This window comes from Ooceraea biroi, chromosome 11 (assembly GCF_003672135.1).
Source record: "Ooceraea biroi isolate clonal line C1 chromosome 11, Obir_v5.4, whole genome shotgun sequence".
NCBI classification, from domain to species: Eukaryota; Metazoa; Arthropoda; class Insecta; order Hymenoptera; family Formicidae; genus Ooceraea; species Ooceraea biroi.
Window position 1 is genome coordinate 6,014,755 of NC_039516.1, and position 25,493 is coordinate 6,040,247.

General features: G+C 47.6%; 1 protein-coding gene across 1 annotated transcript in view; it reads right to left on the reverse strand.

The window, feature by feature from the left end:
- Positions 1–449: 449 nt before the first annotated feature.
- Positions 450–25,493, reverse strand: part of LOC105275855 (T-box transcription factor TBX20) — a 51,678-nt gene continuing 26,634 nt past the window's right edge. Inside the window, exons 4-6 of the mRNA XM_011333014.1 lie at positions 18,205–18,372; positions 17,792–17,868; positions 450–2,394 (exon numbers count right to left, since the gene is read on the reverse strand). Coding sequence (XP_011331316.1) covers positions 1,917–2,394; positions 17,792–17,868; positions 18,205–18,372 — 723 coding nt within the window. The 3' untranslated portion in view covers positions 450–1,916. The remainder of the gene's footprint in view (positions 2,395–17,791; positions 17,869–18,204; positions 18,373–25,493) is intronic.

A 25,493-nucleotide genomic window follows, 5' to 3' on the forward strand; every position in this document is an offset into this window, starting at 1 on the left:
TATAACAGAATTACACGGCAGTTGGAGGTGTGATGAAGCCTGGGTGGCGTGGCGAGGACGTATATCGGGTGAACGGAGGGCGGAGGGAAAGAGGCACGCGGTGGAGCGTCTCGGTTCATCCATGAAAGAGAGAAAGAAAGAAAAATATGGTTGTATTATATATACACAAAAGATACGGGAATACCCCCCGCGAAAATTAGACGTTGAGCGTGCAAGGAATGATATCGACATGGTAATTTCTTTGTGAAACGTAAACATTCAACAAAGAACATATAAAAGAAGAAAGAAATGTCTTGTCACTACTGAATTATAAATATAAATCCTAATTAAATGTTCCGCGTAATAATGGTGAATAATTGATTCATGAAGATATATACATAAAATATGAATAATGAAGGAAACAGGTTGGTAAGAAACGTAAATTGCGGGTGAATGGATAAGCAAAATCGTTTAATGAAAATTCATTTATTTTCGTCGTAAACATCAATCATTGAACTACTCACTATCATGAAAGATTTCTTTATGTACAAATTACATCGTCCTGTGTAAGACGCTTTAATACTATCGCGGTATATGATACAATTATACGCATCAATGTTACATCTCTAACACTCGCACGTACTCTCACACATACGTTCACATTTACATATTCGGAGACGTACACGGAACATGCACCCACACACACATACACATATACACATTTGCAATTGTTACATTATGATAGAGCTTGCTCATTCTAACGCGCGTGATATCATTTACTATTTACAAGTCGAGCGAGATCGGAAACAGAATCGGAAATTCCGCGCGTACTCGCGCGGCTTTCGTCTCTTCTGGTACTCTCGAGCAACCTACGGCGAAAATCAGAAAACGGGAAAACGCTTCCAGTTCCTGCATTAATATTGATGAAATGTGAGACATGTACACAGAATTACATCTAATATATTATAAATATCTACGTGTTATACGGTCCGCGATTAACACTGAGCACTAGGGATAGTTCTTTGGCTGCACCTGGATATTAAGGAGAAACACGGACGCAAGAATGCTGAATACGGTGCTTAACTCACCGTCGCAATCATCGCAATGTACCGCGGCACATCGCTTTCCGCACACGTGTTTCGCGATATGGTACCAAGTGACACTCGTCACGAATCGAGAAACGTGACGAATCAAGCAGCTCGAGTTTCAGTGCGTGGCGGATCTACATCGATCTCGGATCTACGTCCGACAGCCAGAAGCTAATATTCCCGGTTTGTCTCCAAAACCCAGCAGTTCACGAATATACAGTTTATCCATTTATTATAATTTATTAACAAAAATTGCTAATATATCATTGAAAATAAAAATCAACATAAAAAGTATTTAAGCAAAATATCACATGTCATAAATAAACTCACACGAATAAAAAAGTATGAAGAACACAAATTTGTGCAAATTTAACACATTATTAATTAACAAAATATTAACATATATAAATAAAAGAAAATCTGAAACAAAAGCTGTAACAGCTACTAGTAGATGCGCCACTTTTAGAGATAATGATAAAGAATTAGAAAAAATTTTTATTGAAATTTTATAAAGGTACGTTCGACCTGTCATACAATACAATATCATTTTTACTTGCATTTCATTGCATATCATTTATCTTATACAGTGTAGCACCTATGCCGCTAAGCGGAAAATGTCATTCAAATCTGCCGTTCAGATTCAATTTAATCAGCAACAGGCAACAGCCCGAAACTGCAACGAAATGCCACTTACTTCCACATCGCCTCGTCCGCGATCCGAATCGTCCGACGAGGCGAAAGCCCGTCGTCGGGGACACATGTCCCGACTCGGTCCCGCGATCACAGACAAAGGGAGGAGGAACGATGATAACGCCGCGGTTGGCGAGTCGCTAACGCCAGAGGGGATCGCTAATTGGGGCTGGTCGGGCGTGCCCGCAACGGCGGGGGTGTGCTGGCCGTCGGCGGGTAGGGCGCGTACCTGAGGCTGGTGGCAGTGGGGGGCGACGACCGTCGCGAGATCATCGCTACAGGGGGTGGTGGTTGCCAGGGCCACGGCAGCGCCGCCGGATACGGAAAGCTGGGGGCGGCGGCGGCAGCAGCGGCGGCGGCGACGACGTTGGAGTAGGGTGAACCTGTCCTAGTGCCGTATAGAAGCGTCGACGGCGACAACCAGGGCGACAACGCGTTCTCGTGCTGTTGTTGTTGCTGTTGCTGCGCGGATGGCTGATGATGTTGCTGTTGCTGCTGCTGCTGCTGCTGGGCGCCAAGAGCGACGGCTGCTGCCGCGGCCACCGCGACCGGCGACGACATGGCCAGGTGCTCGTAGAGCCTCACCGAGGGGACACCGCATCTCACCAGTTGCTGCTCCATGAGCTCCATGGGATCTCTGGAAAAATCGAGAGAAAAAAAGGGTGTCATTGAGTGATCTACGGAACGAGTAACTATACGAGAAATACGCGCAGAATTTGGTAGGATTCGAGACGCCTCGTTGGTGAATCGTGAATCACGTGGAAGGATTATACCCGAAAGTGATGTGCAAGAGTGCACCTTCGATTGGAGATATTAGCCAGATGAGAGAGACATTCCTGCTCCGTCATTAATAGTATTAGCGAACTGATCTAATGAACAAGTTCAATACGAGATATATTTATAATATCTGAGATACATATAGACGTTTTAAGATCCGATGCTTGTGCTTGACATCGATATTGGAGGATCCGGCGCGGCGCCGTGCCATCGTGCTCGAGAGGTCGCGATCCTGCGGCGTTCGTCCCAACGAAACGGTGCAGAGATCGAGCGAATAAATCCTCTGAACCCGCGGGAACGCGAGACAGCGAGATAAGATCGTCCGTCCTTAAGGCGAGAGAGGCGGCTCACGCCGGTCGGCTGATTAATCGATCGACGTTATCGGCATTAATGGCACTCTTAAAGGGGAGTAAATCAATGAGATTCCTTCGCGGACGCAGTCGACAGACACACAGAGAGAATGGCGGATAATTAAGACGAGCTTTTCTCTCTCTCACGGAGACGCGCCAACGAGGCGGGGAAATGACGATCGCGAGACTCTCCTTCTCCTTCCACGTCTCCCTCCGCCCGCGTCATTCCCTTGGACAAACGTGATGGATGATTTCGTGCGTTAGGCGCGGGCTTAATTAGGGTTAATTACAGGCGATTGTGCGCGGACGCGCCTTCGTTGCTTCGTTACTTATCGCGCGGCAGAAACGCTAACGAGCGGATTATTGGCCGATCGCGGGTGAAAATCGCGTCGCGCGCGGCACGAGGGGAATACGTCTCGCCATCTCTTTATTTCTCTTTACCTCCGTCTCTTTCTTCGCGCGCCGACGGGTAATTAACGACGCAGTCTCATTGCGCACGGAATCAACGGCGAGTCACTTCCTACTTTCGTGATTACGCACAGGAGCGGCGCGTAAGGACACGCCGATTATCGATCGATCTATCTCGATTATTAAGAGCTCATTACGATATCGCGAGGCGAGAGACGGGGGCACTTTAATTGCTTTCGATTTCAGGCTCGCCGCGGTGAGGCCGATTGCATAAGGCGGTCTGAAGAAGCGAATCTGAATGCTTGATGGACTCTCGAAGTCCCCGAAGGAGTATTCCGCCGCTTCGAAGCGAACGAGTCGAATCGTTCTCGATGCTAGAAGGATCTTACTTAAATGCTCGTTATTCGCGCCCGATTAGTAAATTGCAGATCAATAATCCGCTTCGTTACTTAAATTTCACACTTAACCAATTTCCTGTAATCTCTTTTACGACGTTTCACTTTTGAAGGCATTAAGAGTCAAACAGAACGGAAACGCTGATGAGCACGGAAATTTAAGAGGCATTTCTTGGTATTTCCACTCTCAGATTACATAATTTTTCATAATGCCATTAGTTTCTCGCGCTTGATCGTGAATGAAGAATAATCTAATACAAAGTAATGCAGCTCTCAATAGCTTTAGCTTAGGAGAGATATAAGGGGATGAATCGGTTACTATGAATGTCCCGAGATATTTTGGGAAAAGCTACAGCGGTCTGAGATTTCCTCCAACGAACATCTCATATGAAAAGATGACGGAAACGGGTTCTTCTTGTAAAAGTCAAAAGCTACATCTATTGAGAAAAGAAAAATTCTCGTCCTACGCGTTTTTCGGCATCTTTCGAAAGTTCGCCATCTCGTTGTCTATTTACTCTCAAATCTCGAGGGGAAAGGTAATAGTTGATGGATGGCCGCCAGATCCTCGCGCTTCTCGGAAGTCAAGTGGTCACGAGACAACTTGATACTAGTATCTTGCTGGATAATTTGAGCGCGGGGCCGCCCACGCGAGTGATACCTTCTATCGATCATTCGAGTTCCGCGAACTGGCAGCCCCGCATCGAGATGTTAGAAGAAAGAAAGAGAGAAAGAGAGAAATGTGTGTTCGCATCCAATAACTCGGTGTTTCAAAATAATTCAGCGACTTTGCATTACAGAGAGGCAGATTTCGGTCATATATACGTATATTTATCTCCACTCTTACTTATAGGTCGCGCTTTCGATCTAATGAATGTCAGACTGGTGCTCAATTCATACACTTTCGATACCAATCGATCGTTCCAAGCACTTCATCATCCTGCATCGACCGACGTCGTCGGCCCTATACAATTCAATCCCGACAGGGTTTCGTAATGATTCTGTCCCCGTGGACCGGAACCGGGGGACTGGCTCTCGCGGGTCTAGTTACCCCGGAGGTCACCAGAGCAGGCGACACCCGGCCAAGGCGAGTAGGGTCAGCCTTTCGCGCGGTAGTTGCGAGCCGACACGTCGACGACGAAAACCAAGACTCATAAAATCGTAAAATCGTGGGTGTGAGGGCGAGACGAAACCATCTCACAGAGTGCAAAAAAATATAAGAAAAAGGAGCAGAGTTACGAGGAGGCAAGCTCGCTATGTCAGAAAAGAATCTTGACCTGCTTTCGACGAAATGCTCGGTCGTTCTGCAAACGTACCGTACTTTTGACATTTTGCAAAATGAACAAAATTCAGAATTTCGAAATAACTTCAGGAATTTCTCGAGAGAAAAAGAATGTTAGATGTAACAATCGGAAAATTAATATAATTATGTAAAGATGATACCTAAAGATGATAACTAAAGAATTAAAGCTCTTGTATTAGTGTTATATACTATTACAAGATATTTAATTGGAGTGTATACTTATCGAGCTATACGATCATCGATCATATTCTTATAAAATATCAATAGTTGTCGGAAGTTGTATTCATATCCGGAGCTGCGACATTCCATGCCGGTTGAATATAAGAATTGATGCCCAATCGAATGAAGAAATCGTGAGCAAACGAGATGGCAAAGGGCAGCAAGAGAGACTCGGATCAAGAGGTCCAGTTCGCCCGAGCAGACCGAGAAGCGCGACGAACAAGGCCGGGGGAGGACGAGGGATTGCGGTGGCTGCCGAGGGAGTAGAAGGGAAAGGGCGTATATAGGAAGGCCCGGGAACAATGGGTCCGGTGTGCAGTTTGCGCGTCTCGGTTACCGCTCGGCTGTACCGCTTAGCACGTAACACGACACCCGAGGAGGCGCATGGGCACACGCGTACACACACCCGCGCATCGTACATGCACACGCGCGTGAATGCCTGAGATTATAAGCGAGTATGGCACATAGATATGCGTGAGGGCGAGCGCGAGCGCGCCTTAAGCGGAAAAGAGGAAGAGGATCTGGTGGAAGTAGGAGCCCAGGGCCTGGAGGGTGAAACCGACGACGGGGAAGGAACGAAGGGAGAGAGGGATTAGGGGGCCCGGGGCTAATCGCCGTCCACTCTCGGACGTGTTCAGACCACACACCGACCGCGCGTTCGTCCGCCATTCCTCCTATCGTTCTTGTGAAATATCGCTGTCAAGGGCCCAAACTCTATTAGCCGAGTTCCACGAGTGTCCGGGCCTACATTGATCAGTATCGATGCGCTCGGATCGATTGCGATCTTGCGGATAGATGTGGACCTTAAAAAGAGGGTGGACCAGTCGGTGATTTAGGCGGATCCTCGATCTGCTGGATCTCCAAATCGCGATCGTGAGTGCAGGCCTGGTAGTCCTATAAGAGCGCGAGATTCTGGAAGAGTCCGTGCAACACTCTGTACATTCTCGCTGTGATTTAAATGCATAAAAAATATGAATGTTGCATAAATTCTTTTTTTCGTATTTCCGAATATAAGAATACACAATTAACTTTTACATTTCGAGTTTACACTCTGTGCAACTTCATCCATTTACCGACGCGAGCAATGCCGCATGAAAGAATGGCAACTATGATAGTGAAGCAGCAGCTATCTCGATCATTTCTCCCATAATGAAGTTCCCATAATGAAGATCACGTTGGTTTTGGCATCAGACAAGCAAAGCACGGAGATGTAAATCCAAAGGCGCGAAAGACGTTACGCGCGCGCTACCATCCTCCAGCAATGTTCTACATCTACCTCTCTCTCTCTCTCCCTTCCTCTCTTCTTCCTCTTTTTCTTTCTCGAAAATAGCTTAATCACGTGGCTCGCTGAAAAATCCAGAAATCAAATTACACCGTTCGTTCGCCGGCACAGAACAGGTAGGCAGCCTCGCCGCGCTCACGCCATCGCGCTCGCGTCCATACGTGCGTGTGTACGCAAAACGGAAATGACGCAGCGCATGCGGTCTCTCCTGTATGCATTAAGAAGCCAAGCTGCAATTGACGGCGGCGCGGAGCGCGCTAGCGCGCGCGGTGCCTCTCCCGGCCTTGAATTATATCCTTAATGTTTTCATAAAGCTTCCTTATGTACAGACAATAAAAGCCCTAATTACAGTCGTTCAGCCGGGCGTACGGGCGAGAGAGAGCGGCCTCCGGGGCCAGCCGCCTATTACTATTCGCGCTATGCCGGGGCTCCCGTAATTGTTACACCGCGATAAATATTCCTCATCGATCTGACGAGTCTGCGTTTTCCCCCGTAATGGCGCGGTTACGGTCGAAACGTTCTAATTAGAGGCCACCGCCGTTACCCATTAAAATGTCCATGACGTTTCTCGCGGCTACACCCCTCGAATACTCGTCATCGGTTCGAGAGAAAGAGAGAGAGAGAGAGAGAAACCAGTCTCTATAAATATAAGAAAGAAACGTCCGGCACAGTCGATTCGAATTTTTACATTGGCTGCGTTCGTGTTCGGACAAATTAAATCTATTAAAAGAGTGATCGCCGTCGCTCTAGAGTGGCTCAACGACTTGCTCGCGGATCTCGCCGCGAACTTGATGACAGGGCGTTTTAAACGAACTCGGGTTATTCCTCGGGAAATGTGTCGACGAGGCTAATATTCGATGTTCTTGAAGATGCAAAGCTCTTGTTTTGCATAGTAATTTAACTCTACCGTATCCTCGTAATCCGTAATCAAATGAAGCTCATCTGCTTCTCGGAAATTTATTCAAAAGAAAACTGAGCTAGAGATGAAGCCGTTCAAATCTTTTTAACTTGGAAGATACAGTTTTCTCATTTTAGGTGATAATTAATTAATTTTAGATAATGACATTCATAGTTAATTAACAAATTCTTATTTCTTACATCAATATTGACAAGAGATCTCACTTTAAAGAACTTAAAAATTCAAAAAATATTCTATTTTACAATTTTATTAAAGTATGACTATCAAGTGTACATATAAAATTCAGAAATAAATTTTTATATGTACATTAAGCTAATACATCTGACAAATGTCTCTCACCTTTAGCCGGCTGACAAAGATTCATTCATGTCAGTATCAAATTAACCAACTGACAACTATCATGTTGAAGAAAAAGAACGCAATCACCTCGCCACAATATACCCCACCTTTTATGCGCGATCGCGCATGCATTGCATGCGATCTATCGAGGAAAAGAGAGAATCGATTCGTGGAGGGTTAATTGGAGCAAAACTGACGGCATCGTGACGGCTTTTAGCGGTTAATGGCCGCGTCCGTAATTTTCGAGCGTATCTGCTCCTCATTTCTCGAAGCCGCTCTGACAAGGAAATATGGTATCCTCGCATGACTTAATGTCCCGTAATTTCTTCGAAGCTCTTTCCTCGGCTGTGGTCGGGCCCATGGTGCCACTCAGGATGCTGCATGTGCATCGAGGGGGAGAAACGGCCCTTCTTTTCGGGAAACGAAAATCCGCCGCGATTCTTTCTCACGCGAGCCTCCTTAGTCATCCTAATCGTCGCGAAGGGCGGCTGGCGCGGCGATGCCCTTCCGCGCGCTTCGTCCTCCACGCGTCGCGTGATAAGTTCCCGACGTAATTCAATTAGCGATTCAATTATACGCGGTGCCGCGCCTCTCGCCTCGGCCGCACAAAGATCATGCATATTTACGCCGATAATTCGCACATAATATTTGCACGCTCGTTCCGTGAGCGCGCAAACAACGGAGAGTTACGCCCGGCCGACAAGAATGCGATTACTTATACGCGCCGATGACCGCCGTCGCCGTGCCGATGTTAATTGCCGGGAATCGCTACCGGTGATTATCGCGCGCCAAGATTATCTTCGGTTAGTTACGCAGGTAGCTGCCAGCTAAAACGCGGCCCTCGATTTTCAAAGGGCGCTCTCGAGTGCGCGTTAATAGAACTCGATCTCCTCGATCGTCGGCGCTGATACCCGCGTTACGCACGCACTGCTCCGCGTGCACGGGCGACCTGACGCTGATATCTCGCTTCGAATCATGGTCCTCTTGTGCAGCCCGGCGAGACAATGTCGTCACAGGAAATCAATGCAACGTGCGTTAAAAATAGATTCGAACGGTGAACGATTTTCTTGCGATGTGATTGATAGTCAAATAATGCAGCGGATAGCATCCGCGTTCTTCAGGTATGTACATGACCAAGCTACCTTGTACGCCGCGATGCAATAAATTCCTTCATATTTCAAAAAACTCCTCTTAATTGATCATCATTCTGACATGTTGGGATCGATAAATTTCCAGAAATCGCGAGCGGTGCATTCCGGCGACGTGAAACTGCTCGCGATAATAAAGCGCGAGGAATTCCGCGTCGAATGGAGAAAGAGAGAGAGCCTGTTATTCTCCTCCGCCTATCCTGGGGCTGACACAGGGCATTAGGTAAGTGGTAGATAATAATAGGTTACACCCATCGCTGATGGCCGAAGGTAGTTCATCGAATGCTGCGGTTTGGCCCATCCCGGCTCCTCTTGCACGCATCACACGGGTACTATCGAGCTCTCGAGAAATACCTCGGCGTCTCCGGTGATACCACCATGTGACTCTAAAAATGGAAACTAGTTTGCGACTGTATCCCCGACAGACTTCTTCGATTAAAAGATTCATTGCAAGGGTGTCTTAATCATATTGTTTTTCTTCTTGAAAGATTAAAATGATTAAAATTTCATTTAAGTTTAGATTACATCTCATAAAGTTAATTAATGCGTGAAGTACAGTGTTTTGAAAATAACAAATGCTGTATGACTGTCTGTAACATAAAATAAAGAATCCTAACAGAAAAGAAGCCATTGTCATAGTCAAGACAAATTACTCTGCTCGAGTCAGCGAGCGAGCTGTCGTCGCCCTACGCATCCCTACGAGATGAAATTCCGCGATGGCGGAACGAGAACAGAGACAAAAAGCGGTATCCACGAAAGAGAACATAGCTCGCGGGCGCGTTGAGTGTCTCTGGAAGCGAAAAATCGCGTGAAGACTTCAGTAAAAGAAGAAACCGACGACGACCGGAGGAAGGGTGAAGAAGTCCCGCGGATTCTCTTCGACGTGGAATGCTGTTAAAGGAGGATATTAGGAGGTAGATGAGAAAAGAAGGGGAGGAAAGGTGCAGCGAAGAAAGAGGGCAGAAGCCGACAGAAAGAGACACTGGGGCGGAGGGGCAGCGAGAAAGAGAGAGAAGGAAATGGCGCGAATTGAGGGGAGAGGCAAAGAAAAGAATCACAGAAAAGGAGAACGAGCCAGTGGGACGGAGATAAGGGGAGCGAGACGATGTTAGGGAACGAGGTGAAGCGAGAAAGGAGGCGGTATGAGAAGGGGAGGAGAGGGTGACGAGGGGGTAGAAGGAGCGAGTGTAACAGCGAAGAAATTAATAGCCATAAAATATGAATAGAAATTAGCAGGTTCGGGGTGGCGTGACGCGTTTGCTCGCTCATTTCCTTTCGGCGCGTTGAAAAACAACAAGACAACACAAAATACGGTCGAGCCTGTAATTTACCCGGCTGCCGCCGAGCGGGCCGACGCGCGATCACCGCCGCTCCGCTTGCTCTTGCTCGGTGTGTGCGAGCGTGTTCGTGCGCGAGCGTACGCTTAACACACGCGGACGGACGGACGTGCACGTACACGAGCGCGAATCACACGAAGACACGAGGCGTTAACGCCGAGAAACGGAGCTCTAGCCTGTGAGCGTGTGTAAGAAGGATGTGCGTTGCGTATATATGGGCGAGAGGGCCTGTCGGTGGTGCTCGCGAGTCGGGCCATCATCGTCGTCGCACGGTAGGTATGGTAGGTAATGATCCGGTAATGACCCTGACGCCTCGGATAGGCGGCCGATACAAGGCGCGCGAGACGCATGTGTGTACATGTGTGTGCGTGTCGGTTGGAGCGCCTTCTCTCCCTGTACCGCCTCCTCCCTCCGTCGCTGCGCTCTTTCTTCTTCCCGCGGATCCCCTCCGCGCAACCCCTGGCTGGGCCTGAAGTCCCGATGATGCACGGCGAGACCTTTGTTTTTGCGTTTTAAACGGCGGTTATTAGCTCCGTAGCAGCCACGGCCACTGATGCTGCCTCTCCACCTCCGGTGTCTTTCCCCCTCCAGCTGTTGCTTCCTCTTCTTCTTCTTCTGCGGCGGAGTCTTCTTCATCCTTGTCCGTCGCCATGTCCCGCGACTCGCTCTGTCCGTTTCCCTCTGGCACTTTGATAATGCGGCCCGCTAATGGGCCCGGCGAGGGGAGGACCAGCGGTATCGGTCGAAGGTGTCTGCGTTGTCGGGGTTGATGCTGGTAGTTGTGTCGAGAAGCGAAGAGAGGGGAAGGGAAAGAGAGACAGAGATCGAGCTGCGAAGAGGTGGAGGAAGGCCGAGCGAGACGGAAAAGATAGAGAGACTTTGAGGAGGGTAGGAGAGGAAGGGGAGGAGAAAGAGGGCCAGAGCGGCAGCGGTAATGACAGGCCGTCCGCTCTCGAAGCTAATATAGATGAATGCCCTGCCCTCCTTGCCCTCCGGAACCGGGGGAACGTGGAATCGCTCTCTTTCTCCTGCGTCCCCGTCGCTCGTTTCTTTCTCCGAGGCGCTGCCACGGTGAGCCGCGAGCTCAAACGACCGGGTCCAAAACTGCGACTGCGTGTGTGGAATCGTGCGCGAATATAGCGACGAGAATGTACAAAACGTACCGACAATATTTGTAATTAATGATATCTCCATATGGAAAACCAAGCAATGCGTAATGGATGGTTGATCGTTAAAGACATTGACTATTCTAAAACATCTATTCATATCGATCGATGCGATGCGATCAACAGCTGGTTTCTTCGAGTTTCGACGAGGTTTGAACTTAAAGACTGCGCAACGCTCAACGAATCTAAGTATTCCCTTGAGATGCGACATTTTCAAGATGATTCTGACGAACGTCCAAGACAGAGGGAATCGAACGTGCATGATTTCTTCTACGTTTTCTCCCAAATGGATACGATTTAAAATCGTCTGTTCAGGCAATGTGCATAACATCACGCGGCTCTTCGAGGGCAACTTTTGCCACATATCTTAACGACTTCACCTAAACCTGAACCATCAATCTGTACCGCGGAACAGCACCACTCAGCCGCCGCCGCCGCCATCGCGTTCTCGCACAGCCGCAGTTTCGCAGTCGCTGCGAGGCTGCTCGTGCTGATTCCCGGCTGATGTTTTCACGACGTTGACGGCGATGCCGTGTGCGCGCGCGAGCACGTACGCGCGGAGGGTTGTACGGTAAAGGGAGAGCGAGAGAGATGGGGGCGGAGGGAAGAAGGGGAAAAAAGAGAGAAAGAGAGAGAGAGAAAGACGGCCGGAGGGGCATCTATCTATCAGCGCCGGCGTGAAGTGGGCGGGTGCATGCGCCGTATTGCTCCGTACGGCCGCTCTCTCATTAACTCCGGACGCCGCCGGAGCGGCGCATCCGCGCAACAGCCAACGTGCTGGATGCGACTGCCGGCGTTCCCCATCCTGGTGAGGGTCCGACCGGGGCCCCCTTCGCGATCGGTGTACGTGCTTATCTGGACCGGCAACGACCGCCTGGTCCACGGTGACGTCTGGAGAACGTGATGCCACAGTGTGGAATGATGCCCGTTAATGGGTACAACGCACACGTAGATTTCCGCCCTCGCTTTCACGATATTCGCGATAGTCCTCGACCACGATTGACATCTCAAGACGATTTTGGTTTTCCGCGCCAATATATTGATCGGAATTATCGGTACACGGATTGGATTTTGATTGGATTGATTGGGGTTCTATATTGTGCCTGTAGCTGATTGGATTTGAAGATTGGTAGATTCCTGATACCGCGCGTTCTTTCTATATCGATCGCGTTTCGCGAGTTTGTATAGATCTTGAGATTGGATCCGCCACCTGGAGACTGAGAATAACTTGATTCATAGATCGCCAAGTTCCTGATGCTCATATATCTTTCAAGTATACATCACCGCAGTCAATCTTCGTAGATTGTTGGACGATACAAGCTTGCTGTACTGTTCATTTATAAATCTTTTATATTTAATTTGATTATTAATGATAAGCCGATCCCAGACGCATTCGCTTAATACCTGTCGCGAAACAGAATCGCGTTATGCAATTATCTCAGGGTTTGTTAAAGTCCTGCATTCTGCGGTAACGAGTGTTTACCAAACAAGCGAGCGGCGCAGGCGGGTGAGATGACGTTGCAGGAAACTGATAAAGAACCCGCATGAAGCCTCCGTGCTCCAAATTAGTTCCGCGATAACCCGAGCGCTCGGAATGATCTTCGCCTATCGATAATTTCTGATCAGCTATGCGTGCGCGCCACGAGTGTTGCTGAACCGAAGCGGAGTTTAGGAACTCGAGCGGGCACTCGCCAAGAGCGACGGCGTTATCGCCGAAGCGTTAGTGACCCTAGGAGATTTTATCGGCGGTCCCACGGTAGTCTATCTCGAGCGAGTTTTACGGGGATGTTTCCACGCGCGGCAATTTCGGAAAACGAGGGGGATCGTAGTAGATAGGGAGGTATCGATAGTGGAGCGAGAAGATTCGATGCGGCGTCTCTTCACGACAGCGGAATGCAAAGCGGCGAACCGATCGACTTTCCGATAGAGAAAGAAAGAAAAAGGGAGAAGAGAGAACCAGCTGGAGGAGCTCGTAATAGTGACGAGTCAACGAACGAGTCTTAGAATGACGGTGCGGGATTTAGATGGCCGCCTGTTAGGCAGGTGCTGATTTGGGGAGGATCGTGGTGTGGCAGTGATTCGAGAACGAGATCATGCACGGTGGCGCAACCCGAGACGCGAAGTCATCGAAACGCACACCGCTTTCTGCTGGTCGTTGTTTGACTCGCCGTGAAATCGCTCTGCCCGAGTTGAATGCGTGCGCAAACATGTCGATCCTTGAATCAATTTGAGGTCGCACGCAATCATCAAAAATTCCATCACTGGAATAAACGATGAAAAGAAAGCTTAAATATATAAGTTTCCGAAAACCCGCGGATCGTCACGTTTTAAATATTCGAATATTAGAAGCCTTCGAAACAGAGATCAAGGATTCTAGCACATTCAGGGGCTCCAGGAGCCATTATCATAAATTCCTCGCGACCTTCGGCGTTTGCATTCCGCAAAGCCGCGTTTTCCCATCGGTCTCCCACGCACGCCTCTCTTTTAATAGCGAACCGGCATAAATTCACTTTGATATATGTCCCGGACGGTAGCAGCGCCCGTGCATGAAAATATCGCGCGGCTGGAACGTCTCGATCCATCATGGAACTTCTCTCTGCGCCATGCGCGATCGCTCGGCCGGCCGAAGCAGAAGCGAGCGCGCCGCGCGCTCGCGCGAGGCGAGCAAGCCGCGAATATGGGAGACGGCCCGCTTCGGCTATTAATAATCGTAAACGAGAAGTTCGCGTGTTTTTGCCACGCCGTGCTCTCGCGCGACTTAATTTTTTAACGACCGGCCTCGCTGCTGCAACGATGGGGGCCCGAGGGGGGGCGGCCGGAGGAGACACCGGGGGCGCGAGCGAAGAGGAGCGAAACGCGCGAGACGCGATAATCCGATGTGCATACTTGACAATAAACGCGGCACCGCGCGTATCGCTTTAATATGCGCTCCAAGGGCGCGCAGCGGGACGACGGTGCTGAAATCGGTCCGTAATTAAAAGCCGCGTTAGCTTTTTATCGTCCTCCAACTTCTCTGCCTCGGCAGCGTGTAAGACTTTTCTCGACCGGATCTCGGTTCCTTTTTTGGCCCCTTTCTCCACCTCGAGCTGCGAGCTGGAGTTGTCCGCGTCAGCGACGATTATCGAGTCGTTCGGGCCCTTATTTAATAAGTAAGAACGACACGCCGATAGCCGGGCGCGCGCAACGACACGAGCACGCCCACTAAATTGTTAACGGCGACGACTCGCGGCGATCTCGCGGGATCGCGAGATTTTATGCAAATCGACTAATGCGCATCCGCGAATCGATAACGGTTACTCGATAAAGTCATCTTCTCTCTCATCCTGACGGCGAGGCTTCCTGTGCTCTCCTTCGCCGTGCCGAGGTCTTCGATTTCTTCAGCTTCTTCTATTTTTGCATTATCCGAGGCAACTCTGTTGCGTAATCTTTGCGAGATTATCCACGTTGCGCTAACGTAACGCAATGTCGATTAATCTTGCATGCAGTGCATTCGCGATAAATTATTACATTGTTTACACATTGAGCTAAGTGTGAAGAAACGAGAGATCGAGGTTTATCGAGTTGAAAAGGAGTTCCACATTCAAGTTTCACGACGTTCCGATGCGCGGCTGAATTAAAGCGCGTGTATGCGAGATTTAATATTCTGGTTTCGTGGGGTACACGCCTGGGAATTAATAACTGAGAATTAAGACTTTACGCACGAACAAATCTCCATTGGAAATTATTCTATCTAAATTATCCGTTATCTGAAATATTGTGCATGTTCCCCGAGAATTAAGTTGGGCTTAGAGCATTAATAAATTCTCCCTTTCTCTCCCCTCTGCTTCCCTTCCTGCCTTACTCGATTGCTCCCGTTCGTCTTTTTCGTTTGCTCTTTTCGTCGCTCCGGCGCGGCCGATCGCGGCGAGAGAGTGACGGCGGTGCCTGTCGTGCGACACCTGCTTGGCGATACGCAATTAAATTGTTTATCCGATCGTAATGAGGCGGTAATCGCGACACTTAAATGCGCCGTTAGGGTTCGGTGTCGATGGAGAAAGTCATTAGCTACGATAACTACGGCCTCCTGGCAACGTGGCGGGTTTCCGAACGGGCCCCGCGGATTCCCTCCGGGGCCCGCCGAAAAACACGCGCGCCTTAATCGCGCGAGTTACGAGCGGCGGCGCTCTGAAATACGAGCTAATTAATCGCGTACGATCTCACGCGAGATAGGCACCTCCGCGGACGCGGCCCGAGTTTTTCGTGAAAGTTGGCGTCCAACTGGCCCAGCTGCGATCACGTGCAAATTGGAAGAGGCGTGACACGAAGTCCTGCCTCGCTTAACGCGCCCCGCGTTCCTTAATATATTTCCGAGGATCGGTGGGCGGTGCGAGGGTACCAGACGGTTTTTCGTAAAATATGGTACCGAATCCAAGACCCCCGCGACCGAAACCCTTACCTTCGCTCCCTTCTCTCCTACATCTCTCTCTTTTGCTCTTGCGGGACGAGCTAATCAATTTTTAAACGCAAACCTGCGGCCAGACCTGGAAGTCGAGCATAAAACTCTCGATCTAGATACGGTGGTGTAGTTTATAACAGAGCGTGGAGGTGTGTCCGCGCGTCTTAGTTTCGTAGTTGCCTCCAGTTCCTGTGTAAAATTAATCGATTAACCGTACTAATTTTGCAATTCTGTCTCTCTTTGGCATTTCAATATTGTTATATTTTTAAATCACTTCAAATGTCTGATGCCAAAAGTTCTCTTTTTCTCTTAAAGTATTTACGTTTTATCATCTTGCTTGTCATCATGGAATAATATGTTTTCCGTAATTTGCGCATTCTTCGCGATTTTGAATCAAGAGATCTTAATCAATTGAAATCCAAATTAATTCGTTCTTTAAATAACATCAGTTCACCAGTCATTCTTAATATTTATTTAAGTCGCAAGATTCGAAGATGTTACCGAGATATGTACATACATATTGACAAACGGCACCAGGTGAAAAAATTAAAATGCACTTTCTCATGTAGGCTCGATGACGGGCGATAGGCATTGATAATCGATTAATCGTAGGCCACCGGTGCCAACAACGTCGGCATTAACAGTGATCCCGCGACGATGGTGACATTGAATGAGAAAAGGAACAATACATATTCATACACATTAATATCATTTTCTGTCACGCGTGTATCCGCCTCAATCGTAAACGCCAAGAAGAAATAGAGAGAAAAGGAGAATGCACAGGCAGGTGCATCGTCATTCATGCAGATAGATGATCGCGGATAACTCGAAATCGGCCGCGTGCGCGCACCCATTTCGGCGCGCTCGAATGAACGCTTGATCTTGCACTCGACATTTAACGTTGTTGTAAATTTCCACCTCGAACGAGCGAGATCTAAGCGATAATTCGGTCGGCATAGCGCGCGATTAAAGTGCCGACGTTCTAATGAGATGTAATGACCGTCCGTGACGTGCTACGATCGAGGAGAACCGCATGTCGATAGGTCGAACGTTGCAAAAGCGAGGTAGAAGCGAAACGGCACAGGGTCTAAAAAGATCCGTCACGAAAATGTAGAATGAAGGATGATGTAGCCGACATGCGATGTGTAATATTAATATTACGAAATAAAGCGAACGTTCAACAATGATGAATAATAACAGGCCAGGATAATAAAGAAGAACTTTAGTGTACGACAATGAAATTGTCGACACGTTTATTATTTATTATACCCTATCAAAGAGTTATATTTGCTAATATCCAAAAACTTTTTTCCAAATATGTTCATTAATTTAATTTTAGCAACGGCCAATAATTAGCCCTCGTCACACGTCGGACCTTTGTTGTCTGATCCGGCAATTTCGTTCGAGTCGTTTTAGACAATAATTAATCTGTTTGGATCTGGGATAATTCGCGCGAGAAGAAATCGAAGAAATCCTCGGGGACGGATGACGTATGCGCTGACACTCTAATCGCGTTTTAATTAACCCCTTCCAGTAGGACGTCGACGCCGTGCCGAGACACGGGAGTTATAGATATTTCATTCGAAAATATAGGTTTTAATTTAGTGGCCGCTCGATCAACGTCCGGCCGTTATAAATGGCTGCTATGATTGCTCGTTACACCACTATGCAGAAAAGCGTTTGCCGCTCGGCGATCGGACGGTTCGAAACAGCCGTGAGGAGAGACGAACAGCACAGAAACAGAGCTCTAGTCTAGCAGCTTAAGTATATTTTAATCGAGTTTTGAATTATTATTCGATCGCGGCTACCGATACGATGCCGCCGCGAATAATTACGGGTTTCGAAGCCGGAAACGTTTTATTCAATCTCCTTTCAGCCCCCGATTCGAATCTAGATATCTAAGAAAATATTACCGTCGTATTTTCTCACGGAAATCGAGTATCACAAGATTGAACTTACCGATCGAAGTCGGTGAGCCTTGACGAGTCTCGGAAACCTTTGGCGAACGGGTTACTATCGATCTTCAGTCTCGTTATCTGCAAGTGTAATGTCATTCTATTAAAAATTAATATTCCGTTAAATCTGACACATTCTTCGCGGAATCTTTGAATAATACAATCAAAGTCTGAGTATCAAATTTTAATTAAATAATTAAGCAATTTTTGTGTGTTAATGTTACATTTTGTATCAGAAAATTCAATATAATTGAGAATAAAAGATTATTTCTCTTTAATGCAATAAATCGAAAATTAATTTTTCTAAAGTGAATTATTTCAAATCTTGTAACTAATTCTTTCGATTTAAATGCTCTTCTACTTGCCGAGTTAATGCCACGCATAAATCGACTGTTATTGCGAGACGTCTGCACTCACCAGCTGATTCTGATATGCCGTGACGGCGGTGAAAATGGCCTCCGGGAAGATAAACGTCTTGTGCTCCTCCTTCTGCAGGTCGGTGATGTGCAGACCGCTGTCGTCGGTGTGTCGACAGCGAACCAAGTGTATCCTTGGCTGATACCTGTGCATCGAGTTCAGGACGATCTGCAACAACGTGGCGGGGAAGCGCCGCTCGATTATCGCATCTCGACAGGATTAAGCGCGAAAAATTGATTCCACTTCTCTTAATGAATTTCACGAGCGGATTCGCGGGAAGATCACGATGTTCCCGATAATAATAAAATATGATTATCGGCGCGATCGGCGGGGCTGTTCCGCACGAACGCGCGCACTTTAAGTCGCCGATTATCGTAAGTTATCGCGTAATTACTTAGCGTATGTGTCTCTGTACCTAATTGCGCGCCAACATATTTCGTATCCCGACGAGGGATACTGGCTCTGATTATCGCAAGTAGATTAGCGGCGGAAAGTAAAAAGTATTCTTCCATCTTGCTCGCTTAACTTTTATGTTTTTTAAAAATAGGTCACAGTAATTTAGTATAGTGTAATCTTCGTAACGGGTATTGGAGGAAATGATCTCTCTCTCTCTCTGTCTCGTCACTGCACAGCTTTTTTCCGGGATACACTGATACGCGAAGCGTGTCGCTCGGGGAAATCGCGCGTAGATATGTGCGGGTTAAAGTTTCAAGCGGGAATCCCACTTCCGCCGAGAAACACCCTCTGCCGCAGGTAGGTGCCATAGATAGCGCGCGGCGTTACGGCCGGAGGGTGAAAGGGGGCGAAGTCCCGTATCGATTTCCTGTCCGAAACAATGTGGCGCGACGAAACAAATTCCCCGCGACGGTATCGTCGTAACGCGCGAGCAACCGCGCGCGCATCCGATATCGCCCCTATCCTGCTTTCGCCCCCTGGCTCGCCGTTCTCGCGAAGCGAAATCCGCGCAACGGGACGATGGTTGACCTGGGGGGGGGGGGGTGGTTCGAATTAAGATCGACTCCCGAGGGGATAATCAGGCGGCGGCGATAAAGCGCGACGTTTGCGTTTCTTCGCGAGTCCCGCGAGATTACGTATCGAAATTGAACTTTCGAATAAATTACGACAGTTCAATCGGTTGCTCGTCGTTTCCACAGTTTCGAAAAAAATGCTGGCGATCCTAAAACACCTCATAGTATCACGGAGTGGAAGATAATGTTTCACGTATAACATTTTACGCAATGCATTTATTTTAACGTGATAAAAAAATCACAAAATTATGAGATTACGTGCTGTAGCTTGATTGTACGAGACGTATCTTCGGGAACGAATCTACAGCCCATGGACCACCGGATGCTGCGCGGTTAATTACCGAAATCGAGCAGCACGGTCGGACGGGCTCGTTAGCATACATTGGGAATGATCCTAGAACGAGAAGGAACGATGGGCGGACGCAACGAAGAACAAGAGCGAGAAAGGAGAATAGAGAGGAAGAGAGAAGGGGAGAGTGTGACGGTAGCCGGACTTATATATTACCGCTAATATGAAATATGAAGGCGGCTGCGGTGCCGCAACTGTTGAAACTTAACGGCTGCAGGTGGCCCGACCGAGTCTTTGGGCATTTCAGGCCCTTCTCGATTGGCCCCGAGACTTTTCAGTCCCGTTCGCGCAACCGGCTTCGGCCCAGCGTACATACATTACACATACACGCGCGCAAACGAACGAGAACGCGATCACGTATACGCACGAATACGACACGGTGTACGTCTGATAAACCTGTCGTGTGATGCACACATCCAATCTTATCCAATCGGATAGCTTATTCCGATGAGAGCGAGCGACGAGCTCTTCACACTGAAAAACTCGATTATCTTGACTTCCCAAAGGCACGCGTGCGAGCAACGACGGATTTTCCTCTCGACGAAGTCGCTATTATCAATGACGAGCGGCAGAAGAAAGACATTCATTCTGCTGCGATTTCTCAGTTTGTTCGTCATTTGTCTTCTCAGTCACTTCTTACTGGTGCTTTCAATCCAATGTGAGAAACTTCGCGAATTACGATGTGGTTAGCATGTTTCAAACTCGCATTGCTCTCGATTATTAACTTTTTATCGCGCGTCCGTTTGCAAGCACGTTATACTTTGACATATTTATTTTGTCCATTTTCGCCGTGGAAGATGCGGGAAGAGACTCGATGCGGGCGTGCATTTTATCTGGTGAATCGTATCCGTAGGAGTTTACGACATATTGTGGATTACAGTCGTAAGGACGCACTTCGTCGATGTGCCACGTCCTCGCCGCGATCATTTGCATGCTCGAGTATAAAATACACAAATTGCCGTGAAACGCATTGTACCGGCGAATGTATATCGAATACTAGGCACAATTTATGATGCACAGCTGATAGGTTTGAATTTGGAAACGTCTTTCCATCGATTAAAAATAACTATTTTCTAGAAAGTAATAAACGACATCTAAACTCTAAGTAATTATGTTCCAATAATTCTTCTACGTGATAAATTATGCAACATTAATCATGTTCCATTATTGTGAGTGTGTCCCGAAGAATATATTAAGACTAACATTTCGTCTAAATTTTCGAGTTAGAAATAAACTTCTTTTTCGTAAAGTGTTACAAGAATGCCAAAATCTAATAAAAATTGGACTATGACATAATTAGAAAGAAATTGAATCAGCAGAGAAGGTGTAGAACTCAGCTTTAACAATTAAAATTACATTAAAATTTAATAATTCTAAAATTTTAGTATATTCAAAATTAAAAAGATATTTAGAAAATTGATACGTTGTTTATCGAAACATACAAAAACAGTCCAAATCGATATAAAATTGCACGTATCGAACAGAGAATGTCATTCTATGAGATCTCCACTTGGCGTTCCGCATCACGGATTTCTCAAATAAAAACGTTTCAGTAGAAAAACTCTCGCTTTGCGTGTCATTTGCGGCGCACAAACACCTTTTTCTATTCACTCTATTAGAGCTCATTTGTAATAATTAGCCGCGAAAGGCTACCGAGAAACCGATCCGCTCTCCAACGTGATTTGCATGTGGCGATTTATCAAACATCGCGTCATCTACGTAATACATGTTGATAGCGGCATTACATGGGCGATTTATTGGTATTTTTATCCCCGCGTCCGGTAGATCGCAATCACACCGGAATGCCAGGTTGATCGTTAATCCGACTCTCATTTAATATAAACATGTTTCTACTAGATATGACGTCGTAGATATGAAACATATGAAATATCCAATTCACAATTTAAGGCCAAAGTAAAAATTTGAATATCTTTCTGAATTAAAAGAAAAGATCATTCCCAGTAGGGCTTGTGCGATGATTCGGAAATGGTCATAAATATTAGAATTCAATAAAAAAAATAAAAATCAAGAAGCCGCGATTCAGAAGTATAACAAATCCAGAATTTGAAAATTGTAACCGAGACGCGAGAATAATCCAAGAAGATTAAATATTTAAGACACAGATATTTAAAAAGCATTGGGCACGCGTATATATTCATTTAAAGTGCATAAAATTTCTAGAAACATTAGTATGGAGATTCTGAGCATTCCGAGGAACGCAGAATTGGAATTCAGGAATTACATGCGCGATTTCAAATATCGCTTCCACGATCGCGTGCACGATCATAATCCGGAATTCCGGATCGTTCCGAGTTGAGTCCTAAGGAGCGATCGCAAAAGATGTAATCGCCGAAAAGCGCGATGGCAATGGAAATTCCCGAGTGTCTCGAGCGGGATAAATGACAGACGTGGTCGCACGAGGCCGTGTTTCGATTCAAGTCGGCGGAATTCACCTCGAGCGCGTCCACTTTGCCGGTAACTCCATATTAATATCACACGCGATTCGCCGTGCGCAGGTCGCACCGCTGGTAGTACCACCAGAGCAGAGAAACAAACCCGCACTTCGGCTACCTGTCGCGAGCATTAAACCAGTTTCAAAAATATCGCCGGCGATCTCGCGGCTGCAGGCGAAAAACAAACGTTGCGTCGCGACGTCTCTCGAATATGCACACACGCGCGTCTGGAATGTTTGCAAAAGCGAGTTCAGTTATGTCGGCGACGGAAATCTTTTATTTTCTCTCTCTCTCTGTCTCTCTTCCTTCTTTCCTGGACCTCGTTCTTCCTTCCTTCCCTCCGTTCTCTCTCCCTCGGCCGGTTCCTCTCGCTCGGACGCGAGAGCACCCGGAGCAGGCCACGGATTATCCGGATCTACGCAGGTATCCACAATGTGAGCGTATATAATTACGCAAAGGCCGCGAATTATAGGCGTATTAATTAAACGGCCCAGGGGCGTAATCGAGCGAGGCCCCGCTCGTAGAGAGGTGTCCCTGTGCCACTTCATTGATTATAACGCGCGTTAAATTCACGCGGTTTCGCAAATCGCGTGAGCCGAGGGCCGCCGTTATCGGGCGTTTCAGAATTTCCCGCCGACGATGTCTCTCTGTGAGAAGCGATGTATCCTTGATCCGTGAAGTTTGAAAACGTAATTAATTAAGATTCAGGTATACCCACTTCGATCACTTTCAATTAATGGCAGAAATTCTCGTCAAGCTGCTCCGGATGCCATTAGATATGCGAAAATCAAAAGATCGAACGAGTAACGTGAGTAAGTGCATCACATCAAGCTGAGCAAAGTGCGGCGTATCGTCGCGAATGTCGTTCGCGCCGAGGCGTTGGTCGGGAGTAATGTTTCCGGCGAATTAAGATCCGAATTTAATTCCATTCCCGCCGCAGGAACTGGCTTCCAGCTTGGAGACGTCGTGAAGTCGTTTCCAAGGTAGCAGCTTTATGGCGAGAGAGGTTGCGATCGCGTTGCGGGATCCCGGGGTGTCCCTATTCGTTTTCTGCGCGTTGCTGCTGCTGCTGCTGCTGTTGCTGCAGCAGCATGTGGGACAACCCGCTGCAACCTGTCAGGACAACAATCCGATCTGCTCTGTCCCTCCCAGCACATACAACGTATTCTGTGTGTGCACCATGGTAAACGTGTGAGTACACGAGACACGCGTGAAACGGTGCATTCGCATAACTTTTCGTTTAATTTATCAACCCCGCCGCGCTTGCTCAGGCATTCCCGCGGGATGCCGAGACACGAAACCTAATACTCGGCCTTAAGTGAGGCGATATTCCTCTTGCGAGATCGTGAGAACACTTTTCTCGCGCCTGAAGGTCGCTTCTTCGAGCGCATTTTCCCCTCGAGCGGATTTTCGCGAGAAACGAGCGACCGGCGCGCCTGCTTCTGGTTCTTTCGCCATTTCTGGATTTATTATCGAAAGTTCGCATCCGCATATTCAAATTACATCTGCGTCCGAAGGCACGTAACTCTGAAGAGACAAGATGCGGAAGAGGAAAGGAAAATATATCAATCGATACTTTTACTCCGATAAGCTTAACATAGATGTATACACAATCGTTATATCATGTAAAATGTATATTACACACCGCAGATTGGACTCTCGGATTTATAAATCCATAAATTTCCAACGCTCACAAAGTCGCAAACATTTCAGGTTCCGTGTATTCGGGACTTGCTAATTCATCGCCTCGTCATTACGAAATCGACTTGCCCATATAACGTGTTCTCCATAGCGGCCAGCGAGACTATCTAAATTATGCGTAATACGATAGGTACACACCATTGATATTTATTTATTAGCTGTTATTTATGTACTGCGGATTTGAATACCGCATTCTGCTCGCTCTCCACAGCCGGCTCGTAAAAATTCCGCTGCTTGAGAATGACTTTCTCCCTGTGGCAAAAGTTAAATACTGCGAAAGGGAGCGAGAAAAATGCGAAGGAAAGAGAAAGAGAGGAAAGAGGAGACTGAGGGAAAAAGAGAGGCAGAGGCAGAGAGATGATAGCGACCGCGACGTGAGTGTTGAGAAACGAGTATAGGACAATCGCGCTGCTACTTTTTCCCCACCTGTCGATCAGCGTTGCACCGTGCGCACTTTATCCGCGTGTTTACCGAGCAACCCGCAATTACAGCAAATCCTTCTTGTCCGCGATATTTCAAGGAGATTAACTTTACATCTCTCCCGCGGTAACTTCTTTTCCGCGCCCGGCGAAGTACCGGTTTCCTCAAAACTGGACGGTGAAACGGGCAGCGCCCGTTCGATGTGCAGCTTCTCCGGTGTCGTTTGCGTGTGATTGTGAATGATACTTGTTTTGTCATCATTGCACGTCACACACGTCCATATACGTGGTAGGTGAGTGCAGGCAATCGAATTGAAGTTATCACCGCTCGTTAAAATGCTTTTACCTTTGATTCATCCAATCAATAATAAAAAAAGCGTGTTTCAATTAAAATTCATGTAAGAAAAAGCAAAAATCAAGGTACATTTATTAGGGCTGTTCTCCGTTAGTGCGTCGAGGAAAATATGAAAAGGGATGTATCTATCTACCGGTCTTTATCCACCTCTTCTGCCATAAAACGCAAGTGTAGCACTGCCAGCACGCCATGCGCGTAATCGAGGAGCAAACGATGACCGGAGGCGCGGGGGAATTAACATTCATATATTCCCGCGATACGAAAACACGCGTCAAACTAACAGCTGTACAAGTAAATTCTAGGCGGAAAAGTAATAGCGGTGAAATAACAGTGGCAATAACTACGGGACACGCAAAAAGGTAAAAGAAATAGCAGCGGTAAGAAATAAATTGCGCTTTTTACACGCGCTCACACATACCGATTACGAATTCCGCGCCGCGAGAGAAAAGGAAGCTTCGCGCGGAAGAAAAAGATCAGAGAGAGATCAACGAGAGAACTCGCGCGTGCACGGCAGGTGGATGGCCGCTTTTGGACCACCGTGTAGTAGCTGGAGTCGCAGGCGGGGGTCTTATAATATCGCGTCATACGAAACGATGAAATAGTGGCCGTAGCGAAGGAATGTTCCCTACCACTCGAGTCGTCGAGTTGAGTTGACTGGCGTTGCGTGGTTCGCCCGGCTCGACCGACCGCTTTCAACCGGTGTGTCTGTTCGTTCGTTCGTTCGTTCCTTCCTTCGTCGCCGGTGTTTCTCTCTCCGCCGCGTGTACGGGGTGTTTGGCAATTGCCGGTACAACCGGAAAGGAGAGTACGTCGTTCCTCGTCACGAAACCCGGCTTACGATCCGATCGCTGCGAGAACGACCTTCTTTCTTCGGTACCGAGCTGCACTCACGAATCATTGCCGATCGCGGATCGTTCAACGCGAATCGACCGTGACGGAGGATCGAAACCGTTTTGAGGATCGTTTCAGGAATGATCGAACGAT